Here is a 27,396-nt window from a genome sequence, read left to right on the forward strand (position 1 = left end):
AATGTTTCTAAGAAACTTACAACTCCTTACCCGTAGGTTTGATTTTATGTCCAAGTATGAAAAAGCCATGTGGCTGAACTAAAAAGTGGATTTATTTTATAATTTATTGTATCACAACATTACATGTGTATTTATCTTACACATTTTATATGTATACTCTAAGAGAGAAAGACTTTTTGTAAAGTCAAAAATTATTATGTCAAGTAAACGCATCTGTTCACTTCCGTTGAGAACATACCATTTTGTTGCAGGGTATAGAGCCATGACTTACCCTTCATACCCTAAAATTAAGTCCACCAAGGATGAACAATAGGCTTTTGGTGGCAGAGGCTTTTGTCCAACTGAGCAATAAATCCTAGCTGGCACCCATGATTACAGGGATTGGCTCCTGGTAATAATTTTGATGTCATTATCCTCTCCCAGAGATGCATGCATGATTCTGGCCTTTAAAAACAGATTTAAGAGAAAGCATTTATCTTGACATTATCAGCCTTTAAAGATCATGCAGTAGGGCCTGTTGACCTTTCTGCCTTAATGATGAGTTTCAAAACTGTTGAATAACATTAATGGAATGAATTGAAAAAGAGTGTGTACTATGAGGCAGTCCCTGTGGAAGGGAAGAGGTGAGAATATTCAGAATGACAAAGCAAACTTGTCTTAGTCCTATGGGAACTGAGAAGTCACATGGAAGCAAAGGGATACAAACTGGATTCCACTTCTGTGTCTACTCCACATATGCAGTCCTCAGATACACATCAAGACATGAGCAAAGTAAAATAAAATATTTGGCTTATAATTGTGTCTGACAATGACTCCAACTCCGGAAAATGCAAAGCATAAATAAGTTTGCTTAACTGTACCCAATAATATAAATTTCTATCTTTTTAAAAAATACATATTTTTTACCAGTTACCACCATATGTTGGGAATGACACTGGATTTTGTCACTAATCATATGAAGGAGTATATGAAAATCACCTCCCTTCTCTAATACTGGGTTTTTAAAAATATTTTTTAAAAAAAATCAACGGTTTCTAATGTCTTAAGGATTGAACATAAAAATAATTGTAAAGTTCTTCACACAGTTCTTTGGTCATATCATGGGTTCAATAAATACTATTGTCTTTCCTCCCAACCCCCCAAATCCCCCTTTGCACTAACTTGCTCAATCCACTAATTGAATGGTAGAACAAACTGATAAAGTTGAAAAATATTAGAAATTGAGAATTTGTGACTCCCTTACAATCTTTGTGATATAACTGCTGTGAACACATTTTCAGTGCAATACAAAGTTTTAACAGAAGGGCAGGAATTTAAAATAGTAAGCACTCTGAAAAATACAGGAGCCATCATGGGCACAGCAAACATCTCGAATCTCATACATGCAAATAAAATGGATTAAGTTTAGAGCACTGACATTCTGCCTTCTAAACCCAACAGGGAGGTCATGTCAATGCACAAAATTAAATGCATATTTCTATGCTTACCACTACAGCCCATGAAACAATAAAAGTGGATATGTGATTTTCTACTACACCTAATATAGTGAAATGAACCACAGTACCTAGCAGGAGTGGGTGAACTAGCATTTCCATGGCAACCAAAGGCTATCAATACCATTTTATTATTATCATTTTCACTTTGCACTTTCTTTGAAGAGAAATTCCCTGTTTGCATAGGTCTACTTGATAGCTTCCTAAATAATTCTAAACATAAGGCATTGTATCTTTTTTAACATGCTAGAAACACAATGGCTTATTCTAATTATCTTGTGAAACTAAACTCTCAAGTAAAACTTGAAGCAAAAACATAAAGCAGTCTCATTCTTTTACTTTAGTTATTGACTTCATGATGTCTTGCTCTTGGCAGAGTGCTAATAAGAAAATGGAATAAACCTGCTACATAGAGTTCTTCACATTTTTTCCTTGCAAGAAGAAGGTGGGTTTGAGCCAAGTCAGGTTCCATTAAAAGATAATAAATCATAAGTGGCTAAAAACTTTTCTAGATGACAAAGGAGTGGTCTAGGAGACCTTAGATTTTTAAGGGGGAAAAATGGGCAAATATGTGATGTCAAAAAACTACGATAGGTCTTCCCTGGTGGTGCAGTGGTTGAGAGTCCGCCTGCCGATGCAGGGGACACGGGTTAGTGCCCCGGTCCGGGAAGATCCCACATGCCACGGAGCGGCTGGGCCCGTGAGCCATGGCCGCTGAGCCTGCGCGTCCAGAGCCTGTGCTCCGCAACGGGAGAGGCCACAACAGTGAGAGGCCTGCATACCGAAACATAAATAAAAACTACGATATAAGCCATAATGGAGTTAATATCAAGGAGGTCACTATTGATTCATTGTCCAAACAGGGTCACTTTTGAGAACAAAAGGGCACTATTAATAATTATGCAAGGACAACTGACATAAACATTATCCTTCTGTTAAGATCAAAGTGCTGTGGAACAAAAAATAGAAAGCAGCAAAATGTGTTTGGAAGACCATGGATCACTAGAAGCTAAGAGGAATGTTTGAGTTAGGGTAATGAAAGAAAAATAGATATTTCGAAGTGAAGAAACAGGAAAACATTCTAGGCAACATGAAATAGCAAGCGCAGAGATGTGAAACAGTAAAATTGCATCATGTGGCTCATACTTGTTTGAACTCAAAGAAAGCAACAAGGAGATGCCATTTCAGCCCCCATCATGCTGAGAAAATGCAAAAGCCTGATAAAGATATGTACTAACTCCTCATATGAGTGCAACCAATTTGGAGAACACTATGGAAGTACCTAGTAAAACTGAAAATGTGTATACCCTATAATCCAGAAATAATACAAATCGACATGTGTGCCCAAGAAGAAATAGAGAAGGTTTACTGTAGATTGTTTGTAATAGTGAAAAATTAGAAATAACTTAAATGTTTATCAACAGCAGAATGGAAAATAAATTGTAATAAATCCATATAATGGACTACTATTCAGCAGTTAAATGAACTAAAACCCAGTGAATCTACCAACATAAATAAATCTCAGAAACATGTTGAATGGAAAAAAACAAAAACAAAAAATCTGTAGAAGGATATGTATTATAGGACATCATACCAATAAGGATTAACACCTTGGAAATAATGCTTTAAATTGTTTACTGGATACATATATAAAATTATAGTAAAAGTATACGATAAAAAGTTTACATGAGAATATAAAATGTTGGATAGTGGTTTGCTCTAGGTAGGAAAGAAATAAAAAATGATTAAGGAGAGGTACACAGATGGCTCTAACTATAATTGCAGCTTTACTTCTTAGAAGAGAGAGAGACATGAGAAAATATGGCAGCATTTTCAGATGTGGCAGAGCTGGGTGACAGTTACCCGATAGTACACCAGTACACCATATTTGAGTATGGTGATCAGAAGGGTCTGAAACCAGACTGAGTCAAAATCCTGGCTCTCCCATTTCATCAGTGTGTGACCTTAGGAAAATGGCTTGGCTTTTTCAAGTCTCAACTCCTCACCTGTAAAATACATCTAATAACAACACACACATCATGGGATTGCTATGAGGACTGAATGAATTAGTGTTTGAAAAGCTCTTAGAACACAAAGTAAGAGCTATGCTTTGTTAAATAAAAACAAACAATTAGTCTAGTGTACAGCTCAAGTAGGTAGAGAACAGGATAGCCTGGATGGGTGTTGATGGAAGATGGGATTAGCGAGGTAACCTAGAGGAAAAGCAACTTTTATTAATAATATTTCCTAGGGGAAATTGCTTTTATTAAAGGACATTCTTGAAAGGAGTAAAATTCAATCTATTAGTTATCTTTGTATTGGGAAACAATGTCTGGGACATAACTGTTGCTCAAAAAAAAAAAAAAAGTGCATTATTTTTATTCTTCTTTCAACCTAAAACATTCCGGGAGTAAAACAGGCCCTTTCAGAGCCATGATATTAGAGGTCATGATAAATATCACTCTCAAAGGATGGTCATGTCCCATAACACCTGAAGTGGGTGAAAAAGTAATGCATGGATCCATGGCATATCTATGTAACCAATATGCTTATATAATGCAATTCCTCAAGTACAGAGGGACCTGGGAGATCATCAGACTGACTGTGCTTGTTATTTGCCTGTCTCTCAGCTCCAAATCCCTCCTTTCCCCCTTCTATTCTCTGTTCTGTGATGCTGGGGCTGGAACTCTATATGCTGCATTTCCTATCTCCTTTCTGGCTATCTTCGTGTCAGGTTCTGCCAGTGAAAGGCATTGGTGGGAATCTGGAAGTTGGGAGGAAGGAGAAAGGGCCCCTTTCCAGCTTCAGTACTTGTCAACTTTACTGTACCAGCAGCAAAAAGTAATTATGACTCTAGTTTTCAGCTTTTCCCACCAATCCCAGGTCTGGTCTACAAGGCCTCACCTCCCTCACTGGAATACCACCCCATTGCAGTCTACAGCTACGGAGCTGCACACACACCCCCACCCTGCCATGCTATCTTAGTATCAGGTGGGCCACAGCTTCCTTGATATTTCAAGCATTTACTGGGCCACACACTTTTATTAATCCAAGAAACCATAAAGCTGTGTATTCTCAAGTACCAGCCACAGGAAATCACCTTCTTAGGAGTATGAGCAGCAGCTTGTAATGCTGTCACCTTAGAGGTTTAAGTTATAGTCCTTCAGGGCCCACCTTCCAATTCCCAAATTCTTAGTGGCCTCTTCCTTTCTGCTCCCCAAGTTCTAAGGGTGGGAGGTGCTCTGGTTTTATTCCTGCCAAGTTGCCTTGGCTCTCCCTTTTTCTGCTTTCAGCTTTCAAACAGCTGTGTACCCCAATTCCCCATGTTAAATTCCTATTGTTTGAGATAGCTGGCATGGTTTCTCTTTTCCTAACTGGATTCTGACTGACTCAGTAACCTTACCCTAATGTCATTTTTCAGGATGAGAAAACTGAGCTTCGGAGAGGAGAAATAACTTAATGTACATTACAACAAGGTAGAAACAGATGGTCTAGAACCCAGGTCCCCTGACTGGCAGTCCCCTGTCAATCAGGGATAAGACACTGTACTCATAACCAAGGAATCATAGAACTGGAAGGCACCTCAGTGATCATATCATTTAATGTAGAGATTAGCAGAACTTTCCTGTACAAAAACAAGCCTTGGGTGGGACTTGCCCTGTGGGTCCACAGGCCACAGTTTTACAACCCCAGTCTAGCAGTTTTTAAATGATACCATGCATCAGAATCACCTAGAGGGTTTATTATAAACACAGGTTTCAGGGCCCCAATCCCAGAGATTGTGATTCAGCATGTCTGGGAGCCTGAGAATTTGCATTTCCAACAAGTTGCTAGGTGGTGCTGATGCTGCTGGTCCAGAGACTACACTTGGGGAACCACCCCTATGATTCAACTTCTTTATTTTATACAAAAGGAGAATAATGCCAGATATATTGATTCAATGACCTACATGAGGTTATAAAGTCAGTAAGGGAGGGAACTGGTGCTTCAATCAAAATCTTATTTGTTCTGAAAGTCTGTATGAAGTTCTAACCATATCTTAGGTGCTGTGTTAGGTTCTGGGTATTAAAAACATGAAAATGACATGAACTGGAAATGAGATAATAGCTGATATAGTGTCTATGAATGTGGGGAAGCATAAGAAGCACTGGGGGGCACCTTCAAGATGGTGGAGGAGTAAGACATGGAGATCACCTTCCTCCCCACAAATACATCAAAACTACATCTACATGTGGAACAACTCCTACAGGAACACCTACTGAATTATGGCAGAAGACCTCAGACTACCCAAAAGGAAGAAACTCCACACATGCCTAGGTGGGGCAAAAGGAAGAAGAGAGACAAAAGAATAGGGATGGGACCTGCACTTCAGGGAGGGAACTATGAAGGAGGAAAAGTTTCCACACACTAGGAAGCCCCTTCACTGGCGGAGATGTGGGAAGGGGGGGTGGGATTCTTCAGAGCCACGGAGGAGAGCACAGCAACAGGGATGTAGGGGGCAAAGCAGAGAGATTCCCGCACAGAGGATCAGTGCCGACCAGCAATCACCAGCCTGAGAGGCTTGTTTGCTCACCCGCCGAGGCAGGTGGGGGCTGGAACTGAGGCTCGGGCTTCAGAGTTCAGATCCCAGGGAGAGGACTGGGGTTGGCTGTGTGAACACAGCCTGAAGGGAGCTAGTGCGCCAGAGCTAGCCAGGAGGTAGTCAGGGAAAAACTCTGGAACTGCCTAAGAGGCAAGAGACAATTGTTTCAGGATGCATGAAGAGAGGGGATACAGAACACTGCCTAAATGAGCTCCAGAGATGGAAGCGAGCCACGGCTATCAGTGCGGACCCCAGAGATGGGCATGAAATACTAAGGCTGCTGCTACAGCCAACAAGAAGCCTGTGTGCAAGCACAGGTCAAAATCCACACCACCCTTCTGGGAGAATGTGCAGTCCATGACTACCAGGGTCCCATGACCCAGGGACAATTTTTCTGAGAGAATACACGGCTCACCTCAGGCTGTTGCAACGTCATATCAGCCTCAGCCGCTGCAGGCTCACTCCACATCCCGTACCCCTCCCTCCCCCAAGCCTGAGTGAGCCAGAGCCCTATAATCAGCCACTCTTTTAACCCTGTCCAGTCTGGGTGGGGAACAGACACCCTCAGACGACCTACATGCAGTGGCAGAGCTACATTCAAAGCTGAACCCCAAGAGCTGTGTGAACAAAGAAGAGAAAGGGGAATTTTCCCAGCAGCCTCAGGAGCAGCAGCTTAAATCTCCACAATCAACTTGATGTACCCGGCATCACTGGAATACCTGAATACACAATGAATCAACCCAACATTGAGGCAGTGGACTTTGGAAGCAACTGTAGACTTGGGGTCGGCTTTCTGCATCTAATTTGTCTCTGGTTGTATGTTTATCTTAGTTTAGTATTTAGAACTTATTATAATTGGTAGATTTGTTTATTAATTTGGTTGCTCTATTCCTTTTTTTATTTATATATATATATTTTTTTTTTCCTTTTTCTCTTTTTGTGAGTGTGTATGTGTATGCTCCTTTGTGTGATTTTGTCTGTATAGCTTCACTTTTGTGATTTATCCTAGGGTTCTGACTGTCCATTCTGATTTTTTTTTTTTTTACAATAGTTTTTACCACTTGTTATCATTGGAGGATTTGTTTTTTAGTATTGTTGCTCTCTTCTTTCTTTCTCTCTTTCTTTTTTTATTACTTTTAATGTTTTTATTTTGAATATTTTTTTCTATTTTAATAACTTTATTTTATTTATTTTTTCTTTCTTTCCTTTTATTATTATTTTTTTTTTTCCTCCCTTTTCTTCTGAGCTGTGTGGCTAACAGCATCTTGATGCTCTGGCCGGGTGTCAGGCCCAAGCCTCTGACGTAGGAGAGCTGAGCTCAGGATATTTGTCCACCAGAAACCTCCCAGCCAGGTGTGATATCAAACAGTGAAAGCTCTCCCAGAGATCTCCATCTCGACACTAATACCCCGCTCCACTCAACAGCCAGCAAGCTACAGTGTTGGACACACTATGCCAAACAACTAGCAAGACAGGAACACAACCCCATCCATTAGTAGAGAGGCTGCCTAAAATCATAATAAGGCCACAGACACCCCAAAACACACAACAGGATATAGTCCTTCCCACCAGAAAGACAAGATCCAGCTTCATGCACCAGAATACCAGCACCAGTCCCCTCCACCAGGAAGCCTACACAACTCACTGAATGAACCTTAGCCACTGGTAGCACACACCAAAAACAATGGGAACTACGAACCTGCAGCCTGCAAAATGGAGACACCAAACACAGTAAGTTATGCAAAATGAGAAGACAGAGAAAACCACAGCAGATGAAGGAGCAAAGTAAAAACGCACCAGACCAAACAAATGAAGAGGAAAAAGGCAGTCTATCTGAAGAAGAATTCAGAGTAATGATAATAAAGATAATCAAAATCTTGGAAATGGAGTGGAGAACATAAAAGAAATGTTTAACAAGGACCTAGAAGAACTAAAGAGCAAACAAACAACGATGAACAGCACAAGAAATGAAACTAAAAATTCTCTAGAAGGAATCAATAGCAGCATAACTGAGGCAGAAGAACAGATAAGTGACCTGGAAGATAAAACAGTGGAAAAAGCTACCACAGAACAGAATAAAGAAAAAAGAATGAAAAGAATTAAGGACAACCTCAGAGACATCTGGAACAACATCAAACACACCAACATTCAAATTATAGGGGTCCCAGGAGAAGAAGAGAAAAAAAAAAAAAAAGGGACTGAGAAAGTATTTGAACACATATAGTTGAAAACTTCCCTAATATGGGTAAGGAAATAATCAAGTTCAGGAAGCACAGAGAGTCCCATACAGGATAAATCCAAGGAGAAACACACCAAGACACATATTAATCAAACTATCAAAAATTAAATACAAAGAACAAATATTAAAAGCAGCAAGGGAAAAGCAGTAATTAACATACAAGGGAATCCCCATAAGGTTAACAGTTGATCTTTCAGCACAAAATCTGGAAGCCAGAAGGGAGTGGCAAGACATATTTAAAGTGATGAAAGGGAAAAACCTACAGGCAAAATTACTCTACCCAGCAAAGAACTCATTAAGATTTGAGTGAGAAATTAAAACCTTTACAAACAAGCAAAAGCTAAGAGAATTCAACACCACCAAACAGCTTTACAATAAATGCTAAAGGAACTTCTCTAGGCAGGAAACACAAGAAAAGGAAAGGACCTACAATAACAAACCCAAAACAATTAAGAAAATGGTAATAGGAACATACATATTGATAATTACCTTAAATGTAAAAGGATTAAATGCTCCAACCAAAAGACAAAGACTGGTTGAATGGATACGAAAACAAGAACTGTATATATTCTGCCTACAAGAGACCCACTTCAGACCAAGGGACACATACAGTCTGAAAGTGAGGGGATGGAAAAAGATATTCCATGCAAAGGGAAATCAAAAGAAAGCTGGAGTAGCAATTCTCATATCAGACAAAATAGACGTTAAAATAAAGACTATGAGAAGAGACAAAGAAGTACACTGCATAATGATCAAAGGATAAATCCAAGATGAAGATATAACAATTTTTTTTTTTTTTTTTTTTTTTTTTTTTTTAGGACTCCCAACCACTGCGCCACCAGGGAAGCCCTAACAATTTTTAATATTTATGAACCCAACTTAGGAGCACCTCAATACATAGGGCAAATGCTAACAGACATAAAAGTGGAAAACAACAGTAATAAAATAATAGTAGGGGACTTTAACACCCCACTTTCACCAATGGACAGATCATCCAAAATGAAAATAAATAAGGAACACAAGCTTTAAATGATACATTAAACAAGACAGACTTAACTGCTATTTATAGGACACTCCATCCAAAAACAACAGAATACACTTTTATCTCAAGTGCCCATGTAACATTCTCCAGGAAAGGTCATATCTGGGGTCACAAATCAAGCCTTCGAAAATTTAAGAAAACTGGAATCATATTAAGTAACTTTTCTGACCACAACACTATGAGACTAGATATCAATTACAGGAAAAAATCTGTAAAATATACAAACACAGGGAAGTTAAACGATGCACTATTAAATAACCAAAAGATCACTGGTGAAATCAAAGAGGAAATCAAAAAACACCTAGAAACAAGTGACAATGAAAACATGAAGACCCAAAACCTATGGGATGCAGCAAAAGCAGTTCTAAGAGGGAAGTTTACAGCAATACAATCCTACCTCAGGAAACAAGAAACATCTAAAATAAACAACCTAACCTTACACGTAATGGAATTAGAGAAAGCAGAACAAAAACACCTGAAAGTTAGCAGAAGAAAAGAAATCATAAATATTAGATCAGAAAAAAAATGAAAAAGAAATGAAGGAAACAGTAACAAAGAACAATAAAACTGAAGGCTGGTTCTTTGAGAAGATAAACAAAATTGATAAACCATTAGCCAGACTCATCAAGAAAAAAAGGGAGAAGACTCAACTCAATAGAATTAGAAGTGAAAAAGGAGAAGTAACAACTGACACTGCAGAAATACAAAAGATCATGAGAGATTACTACAAGCAACTCTATGCCACTAAAATGGACAACGTGGAAGAAATGGACAAATTCTTAGAAATGCACAACACTTCTGAGACTGAACTAGGAAGAAATAGAAAATAAAAACAGACCAATCACAAGCACTGAAATTGAAACTGTGACTAAAAATCTTCCAGCAAACCAAAGCCCAGGACCGGATGGCTTCACAGGAGAATTCTATCAAACATTTAGAGAAGAGCTAACGTCTAACCTTCTCAAACTCTTCCAAAATATAGCAGAGGGAGGAACACTCACAAACTCATTCTACAAGCGCACCATCACCCTTATACCAAAACCACATAAAAATACCACAAATAAAGGAAACTACAGGCCAATATCACTGATATTGCAAATGTCACTGATAGATGCCAAAATCATCAACAAAATACTAGGAAATAGAATCCACCAGCACATTAAAAGGATCACACACCATGATCAATTGGGGTTTATTCCAGGAATACAAGGATTCTTCAATGTATGCAAATCAATCAATGTGATAAGCCATATTAACAAATAGAAGGAGAAAACCATATGATAATCTCAATAAATGCAGAAAAAGCTTTTGACAAAATCCAACACTCACTTATGATAAAAAAAAACCCTCCAGAAAGTAGGTATAGAGAGAACATACCTCAACATAATAAAGGCCATATATGACAAACCCACAGCAACATCTTCCTCAATGGTGAAAAACTGAAACCATTTCCACTAAGATCAGGAACAAGACAAGACTGCCCACTCTAACCACCATTATTCAACTTTGTTTTGGAAGTTTTAGCCACAGCAATCAGAGAAGAAAAATAAATAAAAGGAATCCAAATCAGAAAATGAGAAATGAAACTGTCACTGTTTGCAGATGACATGATAGTATACATAGAGAATCCTAAAGATGCTACCACAAAACTACTAGAGCTAATCAATGAATTTGGTAAACTAGAAGGAAACAAAATTAATGCACAGAAATCTCTTGCATTCCTATACTCTAATGAAGAAAAATCTGAAAAAGAAATTAAAGAAACACTTCCATTTAAAACTGCAACAGAAAGAATAAAATAACTAGGAATAAACCTACCTAAGGAGGCCAAAGACCTGTATGCAGAAAACTACGACACTGATCAAATAAATTAAAGATGACACAAACAGATGGAGAGTTATACCATGTTCTTGGATTGGAAGAATCAATATTGTGAAAATGACTATACTACCCAAAGCAATCTACAGATTCAATGCAATCCCTATCAAACTACCAATCACATTTTTCACAGAAGTAAAACAAAAAAATTCACAATTTGTATGGAAACACAAAAGACCCTTAAGAGCCAAAGCAATCTTGAGAAATAAAAATGGGGCTGGATGAATCAGGCTCCCTGACTTCAGACTATACTACAAAGCTACAGTAATCAAAACAGTATGGTAGGAAGGAGCTTCAAGATGGTGGAAGAGTAAGACATGGAGATCACCTTCCTCCCCACAAATACATCAGAAACACATCTACATGTGTAACAACTCCTGCAGAACACCTATTGAACACTGGCAGAAGACCTCAGACCCCACAAAAGGCAAGAAACTCCCCAAGTACCTGGGTAGGGCAAAAAAAAAAAGAAAAAACAGAGACAAAAGAATAGGGACGGTTCTGCAACAGTGGGAGGGAACTGTGAAGGAGGAAAGGATTCCAAACACTAGGAAGCCCCTTCGCGGGTGGAGACTGCGGGTGGCGGAAGGGGGGAGCTTCGGAGCCATGGAGGAGGGTGCAGCAACGGGGGTGCAGAGGGAAAAGCGGAGAGATTCCCACACAGAGGATCGGTGCCCACCAGCACTCACCAGCCTGAAAGGCTTGTCTGCTCACCAGCCAGGGCAGGTGGGGGCTGGGAACGGAGCCTTGGGCTTCGGAGGTCAGATCCCAGGGAGAAGACTGGGGTTGGCTGCGTGAACACAACCTGATGGGGGCTGGTGCACCACAGCTAGCCGGGAGGGAGTCTGGGAAAAAGTCTGGAGCTGCCGAAGATAAAAGAGACTTTTTCTTGCCTCTTTGTTTCCTGGTGACCGAGGAGAGGGGATTAAGAGTGCTGCTTAAAGGAGCTCCAGAGATGGGCACGAGCCATGGCTATCAGTGCTGACCCCAGAGACGGGCATGAGACGCTAAGCCTGCTGCTGTAGTCACCAAGTAGCCTGTGAGGAAGCACAGGTCACTATCCACACCTCCCCTCCTGGGACACTGTGTGCCTGCCACTGCCAGGGTCCCGTGATCCAGGGACAACTTCCCTGGGAGAACGCACCGTGCACCTCAGACTGGTTCAACATTACACCCGCCTCTGCCGCCACAGGCTTGCCCTGCATCCGTACCCCTCCCTCCCCTCAAGCCTGAGTAAGCCAGAGCCCCTGAATCAGCTCATCCTTTAACCCTGTCCTGTATGAGCAAAGAACAGACGCCCTCAGACGACCTACATGCAGAGGCGGGTCCAAATCCAAAGCTGAACCCTGGGAGCTGTGCAAACAAACAAGAGAAAGGGAAATTTCTCGCAGTAGCCTCAGGAGCAGAGGATTAAATCTCCACAATCAATTTTATGTACCCTACATCTGTGGAGTACCTGAAGAGACAACGAATCATCCCAAATTGAGGAGGTGGACTTTGGGAGCAATGATATATTATTTTTTCCCCTTTTATTTTACCATTTGTCCTAGGGTTCTGTCTCTCCATTGTTTTGGGGGTTTTTTGTTGTTTCTTTTTATCACTTAAAAAGAATATTTTTTCTTAACAATTATTTTTTATTTTAAAAACTATTTTATTTTATTTTATTTTACTTTATCTTCTTTTTCTTTCTTTCTTTCTTTCTCTCTCTCTCTCTCTCTCTCTCTCTCTCTCTCTCTCTCTCTCTCTCTCTTTCTTCCTTCCTTCTACTAATTCTTTCTTTCTACTTTTTCTCCCTTTTATTCTTAGCTGTGTGGATGAAAGGCTCTTGGTGCTGCACCCAGGAGTCAGTGCTATGCCTCTGAGGTGGGAGAGCCAACTTCAGGACACTGGTCCACAAGAGACCTCCCAGCTCCATGTAATATCAAATGATGAAAATCTCCCAGAGATCTCCATCTCAACGCCAAGACCCAGCTCCACTCAACAACCAGCAAGCTACAGTGTAAGACACCCTATGACAAACAACTAGCAAGACAGGAACACAACCCCATCCATTAGCAGAGAGGCTGCCTAAAATCATAATAAGGCCACAGACACCCCACTACACACCACCAGACATGGACCTGCCCACCAGAAAGACAAGATCCAGCTTCATCCACCAGAACACAAGTACTAGTCCCCTGCACCAGGGAGCCTATACAACCCACTGAATCAACCTTAGCCACTGGGGATAGACACCAAAAACAATGAAAACTATGAACCTGCAGCCTGCAAAAAGGAGACCCCAAACACAGAAAGTTAAGTAAAATAAGACAGAGAAACACACAGCAGATGAAGGAGCAAGGCAAAAACCCACCAGACCTAATAAAGTTCCTTTAGAATTTGTTGTAGAGCTGGTTTTGTGGTGCTGAATTCTCTTAGCTTTTGCTTCTCTGTAAAGGTTTTAATTTCTCTGTTAAATCTGAGTGAGATCCTTCTGGGTAGAGTAAACTTGTTTGTAGCCTTTTCCCTTTCATCACTTTAAATATGTCCTGCCACTCCCTTCTGGCTTTCAGAGTTTCTGCTGAATGGTCAGCTGTTAACCTTATGGGGATTCCCTTGTATGCTATTTGTTGCTTTTCCCTTGCAGTTGATTTCTAGTCTCACATTATTGTGACCCAAAAAACTGTTTGACATGATTTCAATTTTCTTGAATTTACTTAAACTTATTTTGTCACCCAGCATGTGATCTATCCTGGAGACTGTTCCATGTGCACTTGAAAAGAATGTGTATTCTGCTGCTTTGGATGGAAAGTTCTACACACATCTACTAAGTTCATTTGGTCTAATGTGTCATTTAAGGTCAGTGTCTCCCTAATGATTTTCTATCTCGATGGTCTGTCCATTGATGTAAGTGAAGTGTTAAAGTCCCCAATATTGGGCTTCCCTGGTGGCACAGTGGTTGAGAGTCCACCTGCTGATGCAGGGGAAATGGGTTTGTGCCCCGGTCTGGGAGGATCCCACATACTGCAGAGCGGCTGGGCCTGTGAGCCATGGCTGCTGAGCCTGCGCGTCCAGAGCCTGTGCTCCACAATGGGAGAGGCCACAACAGTGAGAGGCCCGTGTGCAGCAAAAAAAAAAAAAAAAAAAAAAGTCCCCAATATTATTGTGTTACTGCCAATTTCTCACTTTATGTCTGTTAATATTTGCTTTATGTATTTAGATGCTTCTATGTTGGAACCATATATATTTCTAATTATTTCATCTTCTTCTTGGATTGATCCCTTGATCATTGTGCCCATATCATGTAGAAAATCATTATTTATTTCATTTACCATATATTTGCCTTTACCAATGAGAGTATTAGTAGACATTTCATATGCAAGACTTTGCATCAGGCAGAAGTCTGGGGTTGGCTACTTTATTCTTGGTTTACCCTGTAAACAGCACAGCTAACAGTAACCTCACACTAAGTATATGTTTGAAACAACTCATTCCAATGCCTCCAAAATTTAATTCACAGGATGCTTTACATACCAGAGAAGCTTCCATCCACTGCTTTTCCTTCAGACATACATGTGCTCATCCGTCTGCCCTGCCCCTGCTCCACCATCCTGGTTGCAGCTTTCCTTTCATCACTTTAAATATATCTGCAGGCTTCCTTGGTGGATCAGTGGTTGAGAGTCCCCCTGCCGATGCAGGGGACACGGGTTCGTTCCCTGGTCCAGGAAGATCCCACATGCTGCGGAGCGGCTAGGCCCGTGAGCCATGGCCACTGAGCCTGTGCATCCGAAGCCTGTGCTCCGCAATGGGAGAGGCCACGACAGTGAGAGACCCGTGTACCACACACACACACACACTATATATATATATATATAGTGCCACTCCCTTCTGACCTGCAGAAAAGTCAGCTGATAGCCTTATGGGTGTTCCCTTGTATGTAACTTGTTGCTTTTCCCTGTCCACTTTTATTATTCTCTCTTTATCTTTAATTTTTGCCATTTTAATTACAATGTGTCTTGATGTAGTCCCCTTTGAGTTGATCTTGTTTGGGATTCTCTGTGCTTCCTGAACCTTGATGTCTGTTTCCTTTCCCAGGTTAGGGAAATTTTCAGCTCTTATGTTTTCAAATATGTTCTCTGTCCCTTTCTCTCTCTCTTTTCCTTCTGAGATTCCTATAATGTGAATGTCAGTACACTTGATGTTGTTTCCAAGGTCTTTTAAATTGTCCTCATTTCTTTTTGTTCTTTTTTCTCTTTTTGTTCAGCTTCAATGATTTCCACTTCTCTGTCTTCCAATGCACTGAATTGCTTCTCTGTATCATCTACTCTACTGTTGGTTCCTTCTAGTGTACTTTTTACTTCAGATATTGTATGTTTCAGCTCTGTCTGGTTCTTCTTTACATTTTTAAACTCTGTTAAAATGTTTAACTTCTCACTCTGTTTATCCAATCTTCTCTCAAGTTCTTTGAACATCTTTATGATTATTACTTTGAACTCTTTATTAGGTAGACTGCTTATCTCCACTTCACTTAGTTTTTCTGTGGTTTTATTTTGTTCTTTCATTTGGAACATATTCCTCTGTTGCCTAATTTTTCTTAATTTGCTCTTTTTATTTCTATGCATTTGGAAGGTTGTTTACATTTCTCAATTGTGGAGAAGTGGCTTTTTTGTGGAAGATGTCCTAGGTATCCCAGCAGCACACTCACCTCTGGTCAACAGAGCTATATACTCTAGTGTGCTCCTATATGGGCTGAGTGTGTTGGTTGCCAGCCCTGCCTTGTGACAAGGCTACCAGTCACTAGTGGGCAGGGCTGGGTCACAAAGTGGTTGATTTCAAAGCTCCAGCAGTTCCTGGGGCTAGTGGGTGGATCCAGGTCCCAGGGTCTCTGGCTGCAGGGCCCAGGGGGTCTCAGAGTTGGTGCCTGTCCACTGGTTGGTGAGGCTGGTCTGGAGCTATTTATGCTGGGTCCTGGGTCCTCTGGTGTAAAAGCTGGGTTCTGGAATGGCTGTGGGCTCAGGGGGCTTTAAGGCAGCCACCCTGTTGGTGGGTGAGGACAGTTCCAGCACTAATAAGCTACAGAGAGGACTCCAAAATAGTGCTTGACAGAATCAGTGTAACTGTGGTAGAACAAGATTCCCAAAATGACTGCCACCAGTGTCTATATTCCCAGGATGAGCTCCAGTTACCCTCTGTCTCTCCAGGAGACTCTCTAAGATCAGCAAGTTGGTATGACCCAGAATCCTTTCAAATTACTGCTTCTTTCCTGGGTCCTGCAGTGTGTGAGATTTTGTGTGGACCTTTTAAGAGTGGAGTCTCTATTTCCCACAGCCCTCTGACTCTCCCAAAAGTAAGCCCTGATGGCTTTCAAAGCCAAACATTCTAGGGGCTCATCTTCATGGTGCAGAACCCCCAGGCTGGGGAGCCCAGTGTGGGGCTTGGATCCCATGCTCCTTGCAACTATAATTATCCTCCCATTTGTGGATGGCCCACCTGGGTGTATGGGTCTCGACTATACTGCTTCTCTGACCTTTTTACCTGTCCTGTTGTGGTTCCTTCTTTACACCTTTAGTTGTATATCTTTTATGCTAGTCTTCTGGTCTTTTTCATCAATAGCTACACTGTAAATATATGTAATTTTGTCATGTCCATGGCCATTTGGCTCATAGCTGGCTTTTAAAATTTTACATTTAATTGTGTCACTCCAGAGCTTAAAAATGTCTTATAATCCCTCTATTTAAAAAACAGAACAAAACAAAACAACCAAAAAGCTGTGCCTAAGCTCTTGAACATGGAACACAAAGAATTTAACAGCATGGCCCCTGATGACCTTGCTGGTCTCTTCATTCATCACATCTTATTGTGTACCCTGCCTTTTAGAGACTCAGAGGTACCCAGCATTCCCCAAACCCACAGTGAATTTTCACTCCTCTTTGCCAGTGCTGTTTATCCTGATAATCCTCACATTCTTCTCCTTATCCACTTTGGATAATCCTGAAGATTGTCAGGACCCAAGACTTCCTTCCTTCCTTCTGCTCTGTACTGAGAAATGTGACTCTTGAAGAATTTTTTGGGCTGCAAGTAACAGAAAGCCTGACTCAAAGTGGCTCCAACAACAAGATGTTTTTTTTATCTCAAGAAAAAAAATGCTGAGGCAGTTCCATGGTTAATTCAATACTCAAGTGGCCCATAAAAGATCTTGGTTCTTTCCAACTTTCTGTTCTGCCATCTTTAGTGTGGCTTTTGTTCCCAAGTTTTTTCAGTGGACTCCCCTCACAAGTGATGGAGAGAACTATTTATCATATGTTCATATCTGTGTTAGTGTATTAGTCAGGGTGTTCCAGAGAAACAGAACCAATAGAATGTGTGTGTTTGTGTGTGTGTGGGGGGGGTTCTTCAGAGAGAGAAATTTATTTTAAGGAATGGGCTCACATGATTATGGAGACTGACAAATCTGAAATTTTCAAGGTAGGCCAGCAGCCTGGAGGCCCAGTTGATGTTGCAGCTGAAGGCCAAAAACTTCTGGAAACACAAGTTCCCTCAGCCTTTTTCTCTTAAGGCCCACAACTGATTGCATGAGGCCCACCAACATTATGGAGAGTAACCTGCTTTACTCAGAGTCTACCAGTATAAATGCTAATCTCATTTTAAAAATATCTTCACAGAAACGTCTAGAATAATGTTTGATCAGATATCTGGGTACTGTGGGTCAGCCAAGTTGACACATAAAAGTAGCCATCATGACGTCTAAATCAATCACTGTCAAAAAAAGAGGCTGAAATCACCATGGTGTAGATATAGCCAAGAGTAACATTCTGGGGCTGGGAAGGTCTCCTTCCCTGAGCACATGACTATGTGGAGGTAAACACCCAAATAAAATTGGTGCTCTGTCTGTAAGGCAGATGGTGGTTATGGGTGATGCTGGATGAAGATACAGATTTAAGCAAGTAAACAACAAAATCTATTAAACACCAGGCAGGCTGAATCCCAATGCTTTATGGCCTCCTTTATATGTCTTATAAACCCTATTACAGCCCTTATACTAAGTCATGGGTTTATTGCTTTATTTCCTCTTTAGACTGTGGGTTTATCCTTGTATAAGAACTATGTATCAGTTAGCTCTTTATCAACAGTCCCACACATGTGCTCAGTATCAGGTGGCTACTCCTTAAGTACTACTGAACTGACCAAAGTGGGCTATTCTGACACTAAATCAACCTTGTGTTTGCCATCACTGTAGAAATCATGTATTTTTATCTACTACAATCTTTGTTAAGGTAACAGATTCACAACTATTTCGTCAACTGATAATTATTTACGGAAACTCTAGTAAAAGCTCATGGGACAATAAAACTTGTCCAAATAATCTAGTCATAAGAGATTCTCTTCTCTTTTACACATCGATAATCTGAAAAAAATCCCAGGGCAAAGTAAAGAACATTCTTAACCTTATATTCAGTAATGATAATGAGAGAAAAAGGGACCATTGGCCTAAGCACCAATTCAGATAAAGTGGGTCATGTGGAGTCTGTGAGATGTTAGAGCCTAAGGTCCAATTACTTAATTCACAAATTCTCATGACTCTTATCATTTTAAAGACATCTGAAATTCCCAAAAGTTTAGGAATTGAGATTATCAGATACCAGTCTTCTTTACCAAGAAGCCAAAGAATTTGGGGACTGTTAAATCTAGAGAATGATGAAGTTTCCTCTCCAGCGGTCACTGTATGGAGACACTTTGAGCTTACAAATTCAAGGAACATTTACTAAGCACCTTCCATGTTCTAGCATCATGAGAGACCCTCACTTGCATGATTACATTTTTAAATTTACAGTTCTCTTCCTTTCTCAAACAGAGAAGTATCAAATATCCAGTCATGTTGTTATGATAAAATAATGATAGTAATGCCAACAGGATTACAGGTACTGACTCACACGATGTACCAGACACTTTACCTACATTATGCAATTTAATCCTCACAAAACTTTGTGAGGATGATTTGGTCCTTATCTTCATTCTAACAGATGAAGAACCTGAGGGAATGAGAGTTGGTAGGTGACTTGCTGACAGTTCTACCAGAAGGAAGCCATAGAGTCCAGACTCAGCTCCAGGTCTGTCCAACTCCAGAGATCATGCTCATAACTCCACACCTTACTGGCTCCCATATAGATGGTTTTATACATATTACCTCATTTAAAACTTGAAATAAGGGAAACTTAAATTCTTTTAAATCAGCATATAAAGGAAAGATAAAACTTCTTTCCTGTGGTTGTCTTAGAAGCAACAACAAACTCAAAAATAGGGACTTAAGTACATGTAAAGGAAGAATGTGTCAACAGAGGGGAAAAAGTCAAAAAACTGTGGAGCAGAAAAGCAAAATTTTCCAGAATGTATCCAGTATTATCCATGAGCATTTCAGTCACTATGGAGAATATTACTAGTTTAGCAAGATTTATAATTTGGCAGAATGCCCTTTGTTGCTCTAATTTAATATTCACAGAACATAAAAATATTATTATAAATGTAATTTCTGGGATGTCTTGAATACGAGAAGAAGATTCCTCAGTAAAAAATACACAACCTTCTATCGATTGGAAAGGGATGCCCCCAATTGTAAGTATAAAATGTTATATATCTATATCATGCCATATGAACACATCTGTGTCAATTAAATTATTATAAGAATATTATTAGAAACTTGATCATATCTGGGTGAATTAATCAAGCCCAGTTTCTATGCCCACTGGGCCAAGACATAAATGTATCATAATAAATTTATCAAGTTAATAATACCAATTTATGAAACTATTTGGCAGTCAACTGGCTTTTCCCTGGGTCATTCACTCTCTCTCACCATGCCTGCTTTCCTCTTAATGAAAAGCTTCAAAGGTACGTATTTATGTCCCACAATACAAATGACAAGTGTGATGCTCAGAGGAGTTTAGCAACTTGCCTAGCTCTGCACAGCTGATATAATGAACTATACGGAAGAACAGGAAAAGAAGACATAGCATTCAAGAATGAACCAGGTGACCTGGGGGCATCGCTCTTCCCACTTGCCACTAACTACAAAGACCTCAACTGACACTTGACCTCTGTTTTCATTGCCTGATTTGGAACCCCACATTGACTCCTTTTGAGAGCTTTATCTCTTACCCTCTCACATATAAGCAGTTAAAAATACTTTGAAATATCTCACCTGCCTTCCCTTCCATCCTTCTCTTTAACATTCATGCTCTTTCTCTTTCCTCTTTCCCTACAATCTTGAAGCAGCAGAAAACTGAGGACTATAATTGGGATAAGAGTAGTGGGGGAAGACAACGACACTCCACCTTGTCTCAAAACTAATGTTATGGTATGTTTCTGGCTTTAACCTGTCTTCAGTTCTCTCCTCCCATGCTGAAAACATCCACTTTACCTATGACTTTTTTACCTGGTATTTGGCCCAATCTGCTAAGTCCTGACCGTGAATGCTACTGAAGTGACATCAGAGACGGCGTGTATCCCAGCAAGCCTCATTGCTAGTTTTCAGACTTCCTGTTTCATTAACATTAAAAAATCACTCTTTCTCAACCAAATTTTAGCATACAGAACCTCAACCCTGACTCTTGCTTTGCCCTCTCCCTGACACAGCCACCTGTAGATGGAAGGACATTAAGATGTAAGCTCAGATGGAAAAACGTAGTCTTGGTTAAATTACCACTCACTTAATAAACTTTCTCTTGATGGAGGGTTCATCTAACACATAAGTCAGACTATGATGCCTTTTGCAATACATTCCATGCCATGTAGCAAATGCAAAATTCTGGAAATAATACTACATTTCACTCAAATTATTTTCTTAAAAATAAAGTAATAAATGTGCATTTACCTGGGACAAAGCTTCCCTGGACCACCTCCTTGTATGCCCACCAGCCTTCATGGATTTTTGGTGAGTTCTGTTGAGCTAAAGCAAAAACAAAAGAGAAAACAGACTAAGATGAAAGCAGAGAAGTACTGTGTCCATGTTGTCCAAGAAAGAAGACTGACTACACATAAAATAATTCTTTTCTACCCATAAGTCATACTACAAACTGTAACAGCAGCCTACCACCTCGTTATTTTCAAACTGATTATTAACCTGTAAATATACTGTCATAAAGTTTTATAAAAAACACTCAGGATATTTCTACTGATGAGAAATAGTAAGTATGTATTTAAGCCTATTTGAATTGCCCTGTCACTTATCTCTACCTCTATCTCACCTCTTTTCTTTACCTCTCCCTATACACATATACACACACACATCCATATAAGGAATACCTATCAGTCTGACTGAAGCATCAATTCAAGAAACATCATTTAAAAGGAAGAAGGAAAAAGAAGCCCCTGGATAGCTGAGTACTGCAACTGACAAAAGTATCACTGAAAGCCTCTGTTCCATGAAGAGAGTTGCAAAATTTTTTGTTCTCTCTTCATCTCCAATCATTGTTTCTTCAACTACCCCATTCACTCAGATGTGGAATTATTTAAGATTTTAGCAGGCAGCAAGATAATTAGACCATCTGAATCAAGTCTATTATAATGATGGAACTGTAGAGTTTTCGTTAGCTTTCTTTAACATGCATTGTGAATGATCCAGATTCACCCTGCAAAAATCAGTCAGCCTAAGCAGGGCCCACTTGATGCCCATCAATTACAAAATATAGGCTAGAACTGAATACAGGCTAGAATTGAAGAAAATAAAGACATTTTACATAATATGTTTTCAAATTCCCAGTCTGGCTACCTACTGCTTGGCAATTTGGAAAGACAGGGCAGCACATTTAAAAGGCACCTCATTTAAAGTTCTGCTATACTACTACAGTAGTTTATCTGAGCTAGAGCACCAAGATAAGTACTGCATTTCCATTTTAACGTCTCCCAGCCAGATCGTCAATAATCATCTTGTTGTTGTTTACATCTGATTTCCAGTGGGTGGAGAGCTGACTAAGAATTTCTCAGAACAAACGGGTGAGCAGAAAGCAGCCTTATTTTCCACTGTGTTCTCTGCTTCTCTTTGTCTGTGGATTCGGATTTCCTTACTTGATGTGCAACCAGCCCCTGGGAAAAATCCAGCTGTCTAATAAAAAAAATTGTGTTGACAATAAATGCTGTCATCACTGTCAGATGATGAAATACACATAGCAAAGGCCCTTCTTTTGATAGTAAGGAAAACCTATTTCAATTTTATACTCCTTTTTGTTGTTGTGGCAGTTCCAACCACAGAAGACGGGTATAACCTAGAATCACCTTACACGCTGGGCCAGACCCAAGCAAGCTGACATCAAAATTTGCATTGGGAAATAAAGAAAGAAATAAATGGTGATGGAACAGCGTATATTACTTTCACTCAAAAGACTTAGAATGAGATCATGGTTAAAAGGCTCAAAGGTAGCTGGAGCTGAAAATCAACAGAAGGAAAGTTACTAACATTGCTGATTCCAAGAATCTCTGCAATTTGGATTTGCCACAAATTCTGATGTCATAATCTTCACAAAATTTCTGTTCACCTGCTTTTCCCAAGGAGGCCATGTTTATTGCTCTCTCCACACCTTTGTTCTACTCTTTTTTTTTTTTTCTGGAATTCCATCTTTATCTACTTATTGACTAGTCTTACTCAATCCTCAAAGCCTTACAAGTTCTCACTCCTTTCAGTAAATTTCTCCTATCATTCTACCTCCACTGTAGCCCCTCCTCTCCCTAAATTTCAGGACTTTAGTGTCCACTGATTATTTGTCACTTGAAACATTTATTGAGGTCCTGTGATTGTCAGGTAGTGTTCTAAGAATCAAGAATACAAAGTTGCTATTTTCCAAAAACTTACATTCTACTGGAAGGAGACACAAAAAAGCAAAAAAAACTCTGAATTAAACTATAAGAAGAATAAATCCTGAGAAAACAATAATGCAAAAGAGTCATGTATCACAATGTTCATTGCAGCACTATTTACAATAGCCAGGAAATGGAAGCAACCTAAGTGTCCATTGACAAAAGAATTGATAAAGAATAAGAGGCACATATATACAATGGAATATTACTCACCATAAAAAGAAATGAAATTGAGTTACTTGTAGTGAGGTGGAGGGACCTAGAATCTGTCATACAGAGTGAAGTAAGTCAGAAAGAGAAAAACAAATACCGTATGCTAACACATATGTATGAAATCTTTAAAAAAAAACTGTTTCAAAAGAACCTAGGGGCAGGACAGGAATAAACAGACATGGAGAATGGACTTGAGGACACGGGGATGCAGAATAGCAAGCTGGGACGAAGTGACATTGATATATATACATCACCAAATGTAAAATAGATAGCTAGTGGGAAGCAGCTGCATAGTACACGGAGAACAGCTCGTTGCTTTGTGACCACCTAGGGGGGTGGGATAGGGAGGGTGAGAGGGAGACACAAGAGGGAGATGATATGGGGAAATACGTACACTATAGCTGATCCACTTTGTTATACAGCAGAAACTAACACAACAATGTAAAGCAATTATATTCCAATAAAGATGTTTTTTAAAAAATGGATTAAAGACCTATTAAAGACCTAAATGTAAGACTGGACATTATAAAACTCTTTGAGGAAAACATAGGAAGAACACTCTTTGACATAAATCACAGCAAGATCTTTTTTGACCCACCTCCTAGAGTAATGGAAATAAAAGCAAAAATAAACAAATGGGACCTAATGAAACTTAAAAGCTTTTGCACAGCAAAGGAAACTATAAACAAAAATACAACCCTCAGATGAGAAAAAATATTTGCAAATGAATCAATGGACAAAGGATTAATCTCCAAAATGTATGAACAGCTCATGCAGTTCAATATTAATAAAACAAACAACCCAATCAAAAAATGGGGAGAAGACCTAAATAGACATTTCTCCAAAGAAGACATACAGATGGCCAAAAGACACATGAAAAGCTGCTCAACATAACTAATTATTAGAGAAATGCAATTCAAAACTACAATGAGGTATCACCTCACACCGGTTAGAATGGGCATCATCAGAAAATCTACAAACAACAAATCCTGGAGAGGGTGTGGAGAAAAGGGAACCCTCTTATACTGTTGGTGGGAATGTAAATTGATACAGCCACTATGGAGAACAGTATGAATGTTCCTTACAAAACTAAAAATAGAATTACCATATGATCCAGAAATCTCACTACTGGGCATACACCCAAGAAAACCATAATTCAAAAAGACACATGCACCCCAATGTTTATTGCAGCACTATTTACAATAGGAAGGAAATGGAAGCGACCTAAATGCCCATCGACAGATCAATGGATAAAGAAGATATGGTACATATATACATTGGAATACTACTCAGACATAAAAAGGAACGAAACTGGGTCATTTGTAGAGATGTGGATGGACCTAGAGACTGTCACACAGAGTGAAGTAAGTCAGAAAGAGAAAAACAAATATTGTATATGAGCGATTTGCAAGGCAGAAGTAGAAACACAGATGTAGAGAACAAACGTATGGACACCAAGGGGGGAAAGTGGTGGTGGTGGTGGTGGTGGTGGTGGTGGTGGTGGTAAAAAAAAACTCGGTGCTTTGTGACAGCCTGGAAGGGTGGGATGGGGAGAGTGGGAGGGAGGGAGATGCAAGAGGGAAGACATATGGGAACATATGTATATGTATAGCTGATTCACTTTGTTATAAAGCAGAAACTAACACACCATTGTAAAGCAATTATACCCCAATAAAGATGTTTAAAAATAAATAATAATAAGAAACAGGAGTAAGGGAAAAAAAAATCATATGATCATCTCAATCGATGCAGAGAAAGCTTTTGACAAAATTCAGCATCCATTTATGATAAAAACCCTCCAGAAAGTAGGCATAGAGGGAACCTATCTCAACATAATAAAGGCCATATATGACAAACCCACAGCCAACATCTTTCTTAATGGTGAAAACCTGAAACCATTTCCTCTAAGATCAGTGTCAAGACAAGATTGTCCACTCTCACCAGTATTATTCAACATAGTTCTGGAAGTTTTAGCCCCAGCAATCAGAGGAGAAAAGGAAATAAAAGGCATACAAATCAGAAAAGAAGTAAAACTGTCACTGTTTGCAGATGACATGATACTCTACATAGAGAACCCTAAAGATGCTACCAGAAAACTACTAGAGCTAATCAATGAATTTGGTAAAGTAGTAGGACACAAAATTAATGCACAGAAATCTCTTGCATTCCTACACTCTAATGAAGAAAAATTTGAAAGGAAAATTAAGGAAACACACCCATTTACCATAGCAACAAAAAGAATAAAATATCTAGGAATAAACCTACCTAAGGAGACAAAAGACCTGTATGCAGAAAACTATAAGACACTGATGAATTAAAGATGACACAGATGGAAAGATATACATGTTCTTGGATTGGAAGAATCAACGTTATGAAAATGACTATACTATCCAAAGCAATCTAAAGATTCAGTGCAATCTCTATCAAACTTCCACTGCCATTTTTCACAGAAATAGAACAAAAAATTTAACAATTTGTATGGAAATACAAAAGACCCCGATAGTCAAAGCACTCTTGAGAAAGAGAAACGGAGCTGGAGCAATGAGGCTCCCAGACTTCAGATTATACTACAAAGCTACAGTAATCAAGAGAGTATGGTACTGGCACAAAAACAAAAATATAGATCAGTGGAACAGGATAGAAAACCTTGAGATAACCCTACACACCTATGGTCACTTTATTTTTGATAAAGGAGTCAAGAATATACAATGGAGAAAACACTGCCTCTTCAATAAGTGGCGCTGCGAAAACTGGAGAGCTACATGTAAAAGAATGAAATTAGAACACTCCCTAACACCACACACAAAAATAAACTCAAAATGGATTAAAGGCCTAAATATAAGGCCAGACACTATACAACTCTTAGAGGAAAACATAGGCAGAACACTCTATGACATAAATCACAGCAAGATCCTTTTTTACCCACCTCCTAGAGAAATGGAAATAAAAACAAAAAATAAACAAATGTGACCTAATGAAACTTAAAAGCTTTTGCACAGCAAAGGAAACCATAAACAAGACCAAAAGACAACCCTCAGAGTGGGAGAAAATATTTGCAAATGAAGCAACTGACAAAGGATTAATCTCCAAAATTTACAAGCAGCTCATGCAGCTCAATAACAAAAAAAACAAACAACCCAATCCAAAAATACACCCATAAAACCATATATCTCACTATTGCCAGGAAGCACACACTAATTCAGTACTAAATTAATTACTCTCCTGGACTGGGTTTTGGTATATTTACTTCCATTCCCTCTTTTTCTCTCCAGTCCCCAAACTCTGACCCTGTTTCCATTTGACAAATATTTTTTATATATGCCTCTTGCTACATCAAGACCATGTTGGATACAGGTAAGGGAACAACACAAAAAATCTGGAAAGTGTTAGAAAGAGAATAATCAGAGTCAGAAAACTTTGGTACAAACTACACTTCCTTTTGTTAACTGCCTGATCTTGAGCAAACCATTTAATTTATTGAACCTTTGCCTCCTCACCTGTAAAACCAAGATGCCATGACTTATCTCACAAGCATTGTTAATATCTGACAGGATAATGCTTGTGAAACGTACAAGGAAGCATGGTGACAAGGTTCACCTGGCTGCCAATATAGGGGTACAGGAGCTGAGGTCAATGAAGAAGCAGGTCTGAGGGTCCCCCCACCACAGACTTGAGGACTTCATTGATCTCTATCCATCACATTTTCTCTGACCTGCATTTCCTTTTTGAACTTGGTGGGTATTCCCCCTAAAGAAAACAGAGCTCCTGCTGTCAGGAATCAAGGACTCAGCAAGAAGCCTGTGAAAGTGTCTTATGAGGCTTAGCTGTGTAATGACTAGGAGTCTCAGAACCCCAGGTCTACCTTTTTCTGTCCACCCTTAGAGAAAAAGTTCCAGGCCACCCCAGTGAACAAGCTTCCAATAGAATCTAACTGATGCTCCTATTCTCCACCTCCTTAACTTCCATGATAATTTGTTCCCCTTAATTTTTAAAATTTATTATATGTTGTAAAATACCAAAAAGATCAGGCAATAATATACACTAATGTCTCCCTCACACTTTTGGAAGAGAAGTTGACATGCTAAATGTGCCAGGATCTCCTTCTTTAAAAAATAAAAATAGG

The 27,396-nt window shown here is 39.5% G+C and overlaps 1 protein-coding gene across 1 annotated transcript in view; it reads right to left on the reverse strand.

The window, feature by feature from the left end:
• CA10 (carbonic anhydrase 10 (inactive)) overlaps positions 1–27,396 on the reverse strand; it is a 563,265-nt gene that overhangs the window by 467,921 nt on the left and 67,948 nt on the right. The window contains exon 2 of the mRNA XM_024755257.1: positions 21,082–21,156. Within this exon, the coding sequence (XP_024611025.1) occupies positions 21,082–21,156 (75 nt within the window). The remainder of the gene's footprint in view (positions 1–21,081; positions 21,157–27,396) is intronic.

This window comes from Neophocaena asiaeorientalis, unplaced genomic scaffold (genome assembly GCF_003031525.2).
Source record: "Neophocaena asiaeorientalis asiaeorientalis breed wild unplaced genomic scaffold, Neophocaena_asiaeorientalis_V1.1 scaffold311, whole genome shotgun sequence".
NCBI lineage: Eukaryota > Metazoa > Chordata > Mammalia > Artiodactyla > Phocoenidae > Neophocaena > Neophocaena asiaeorientalis.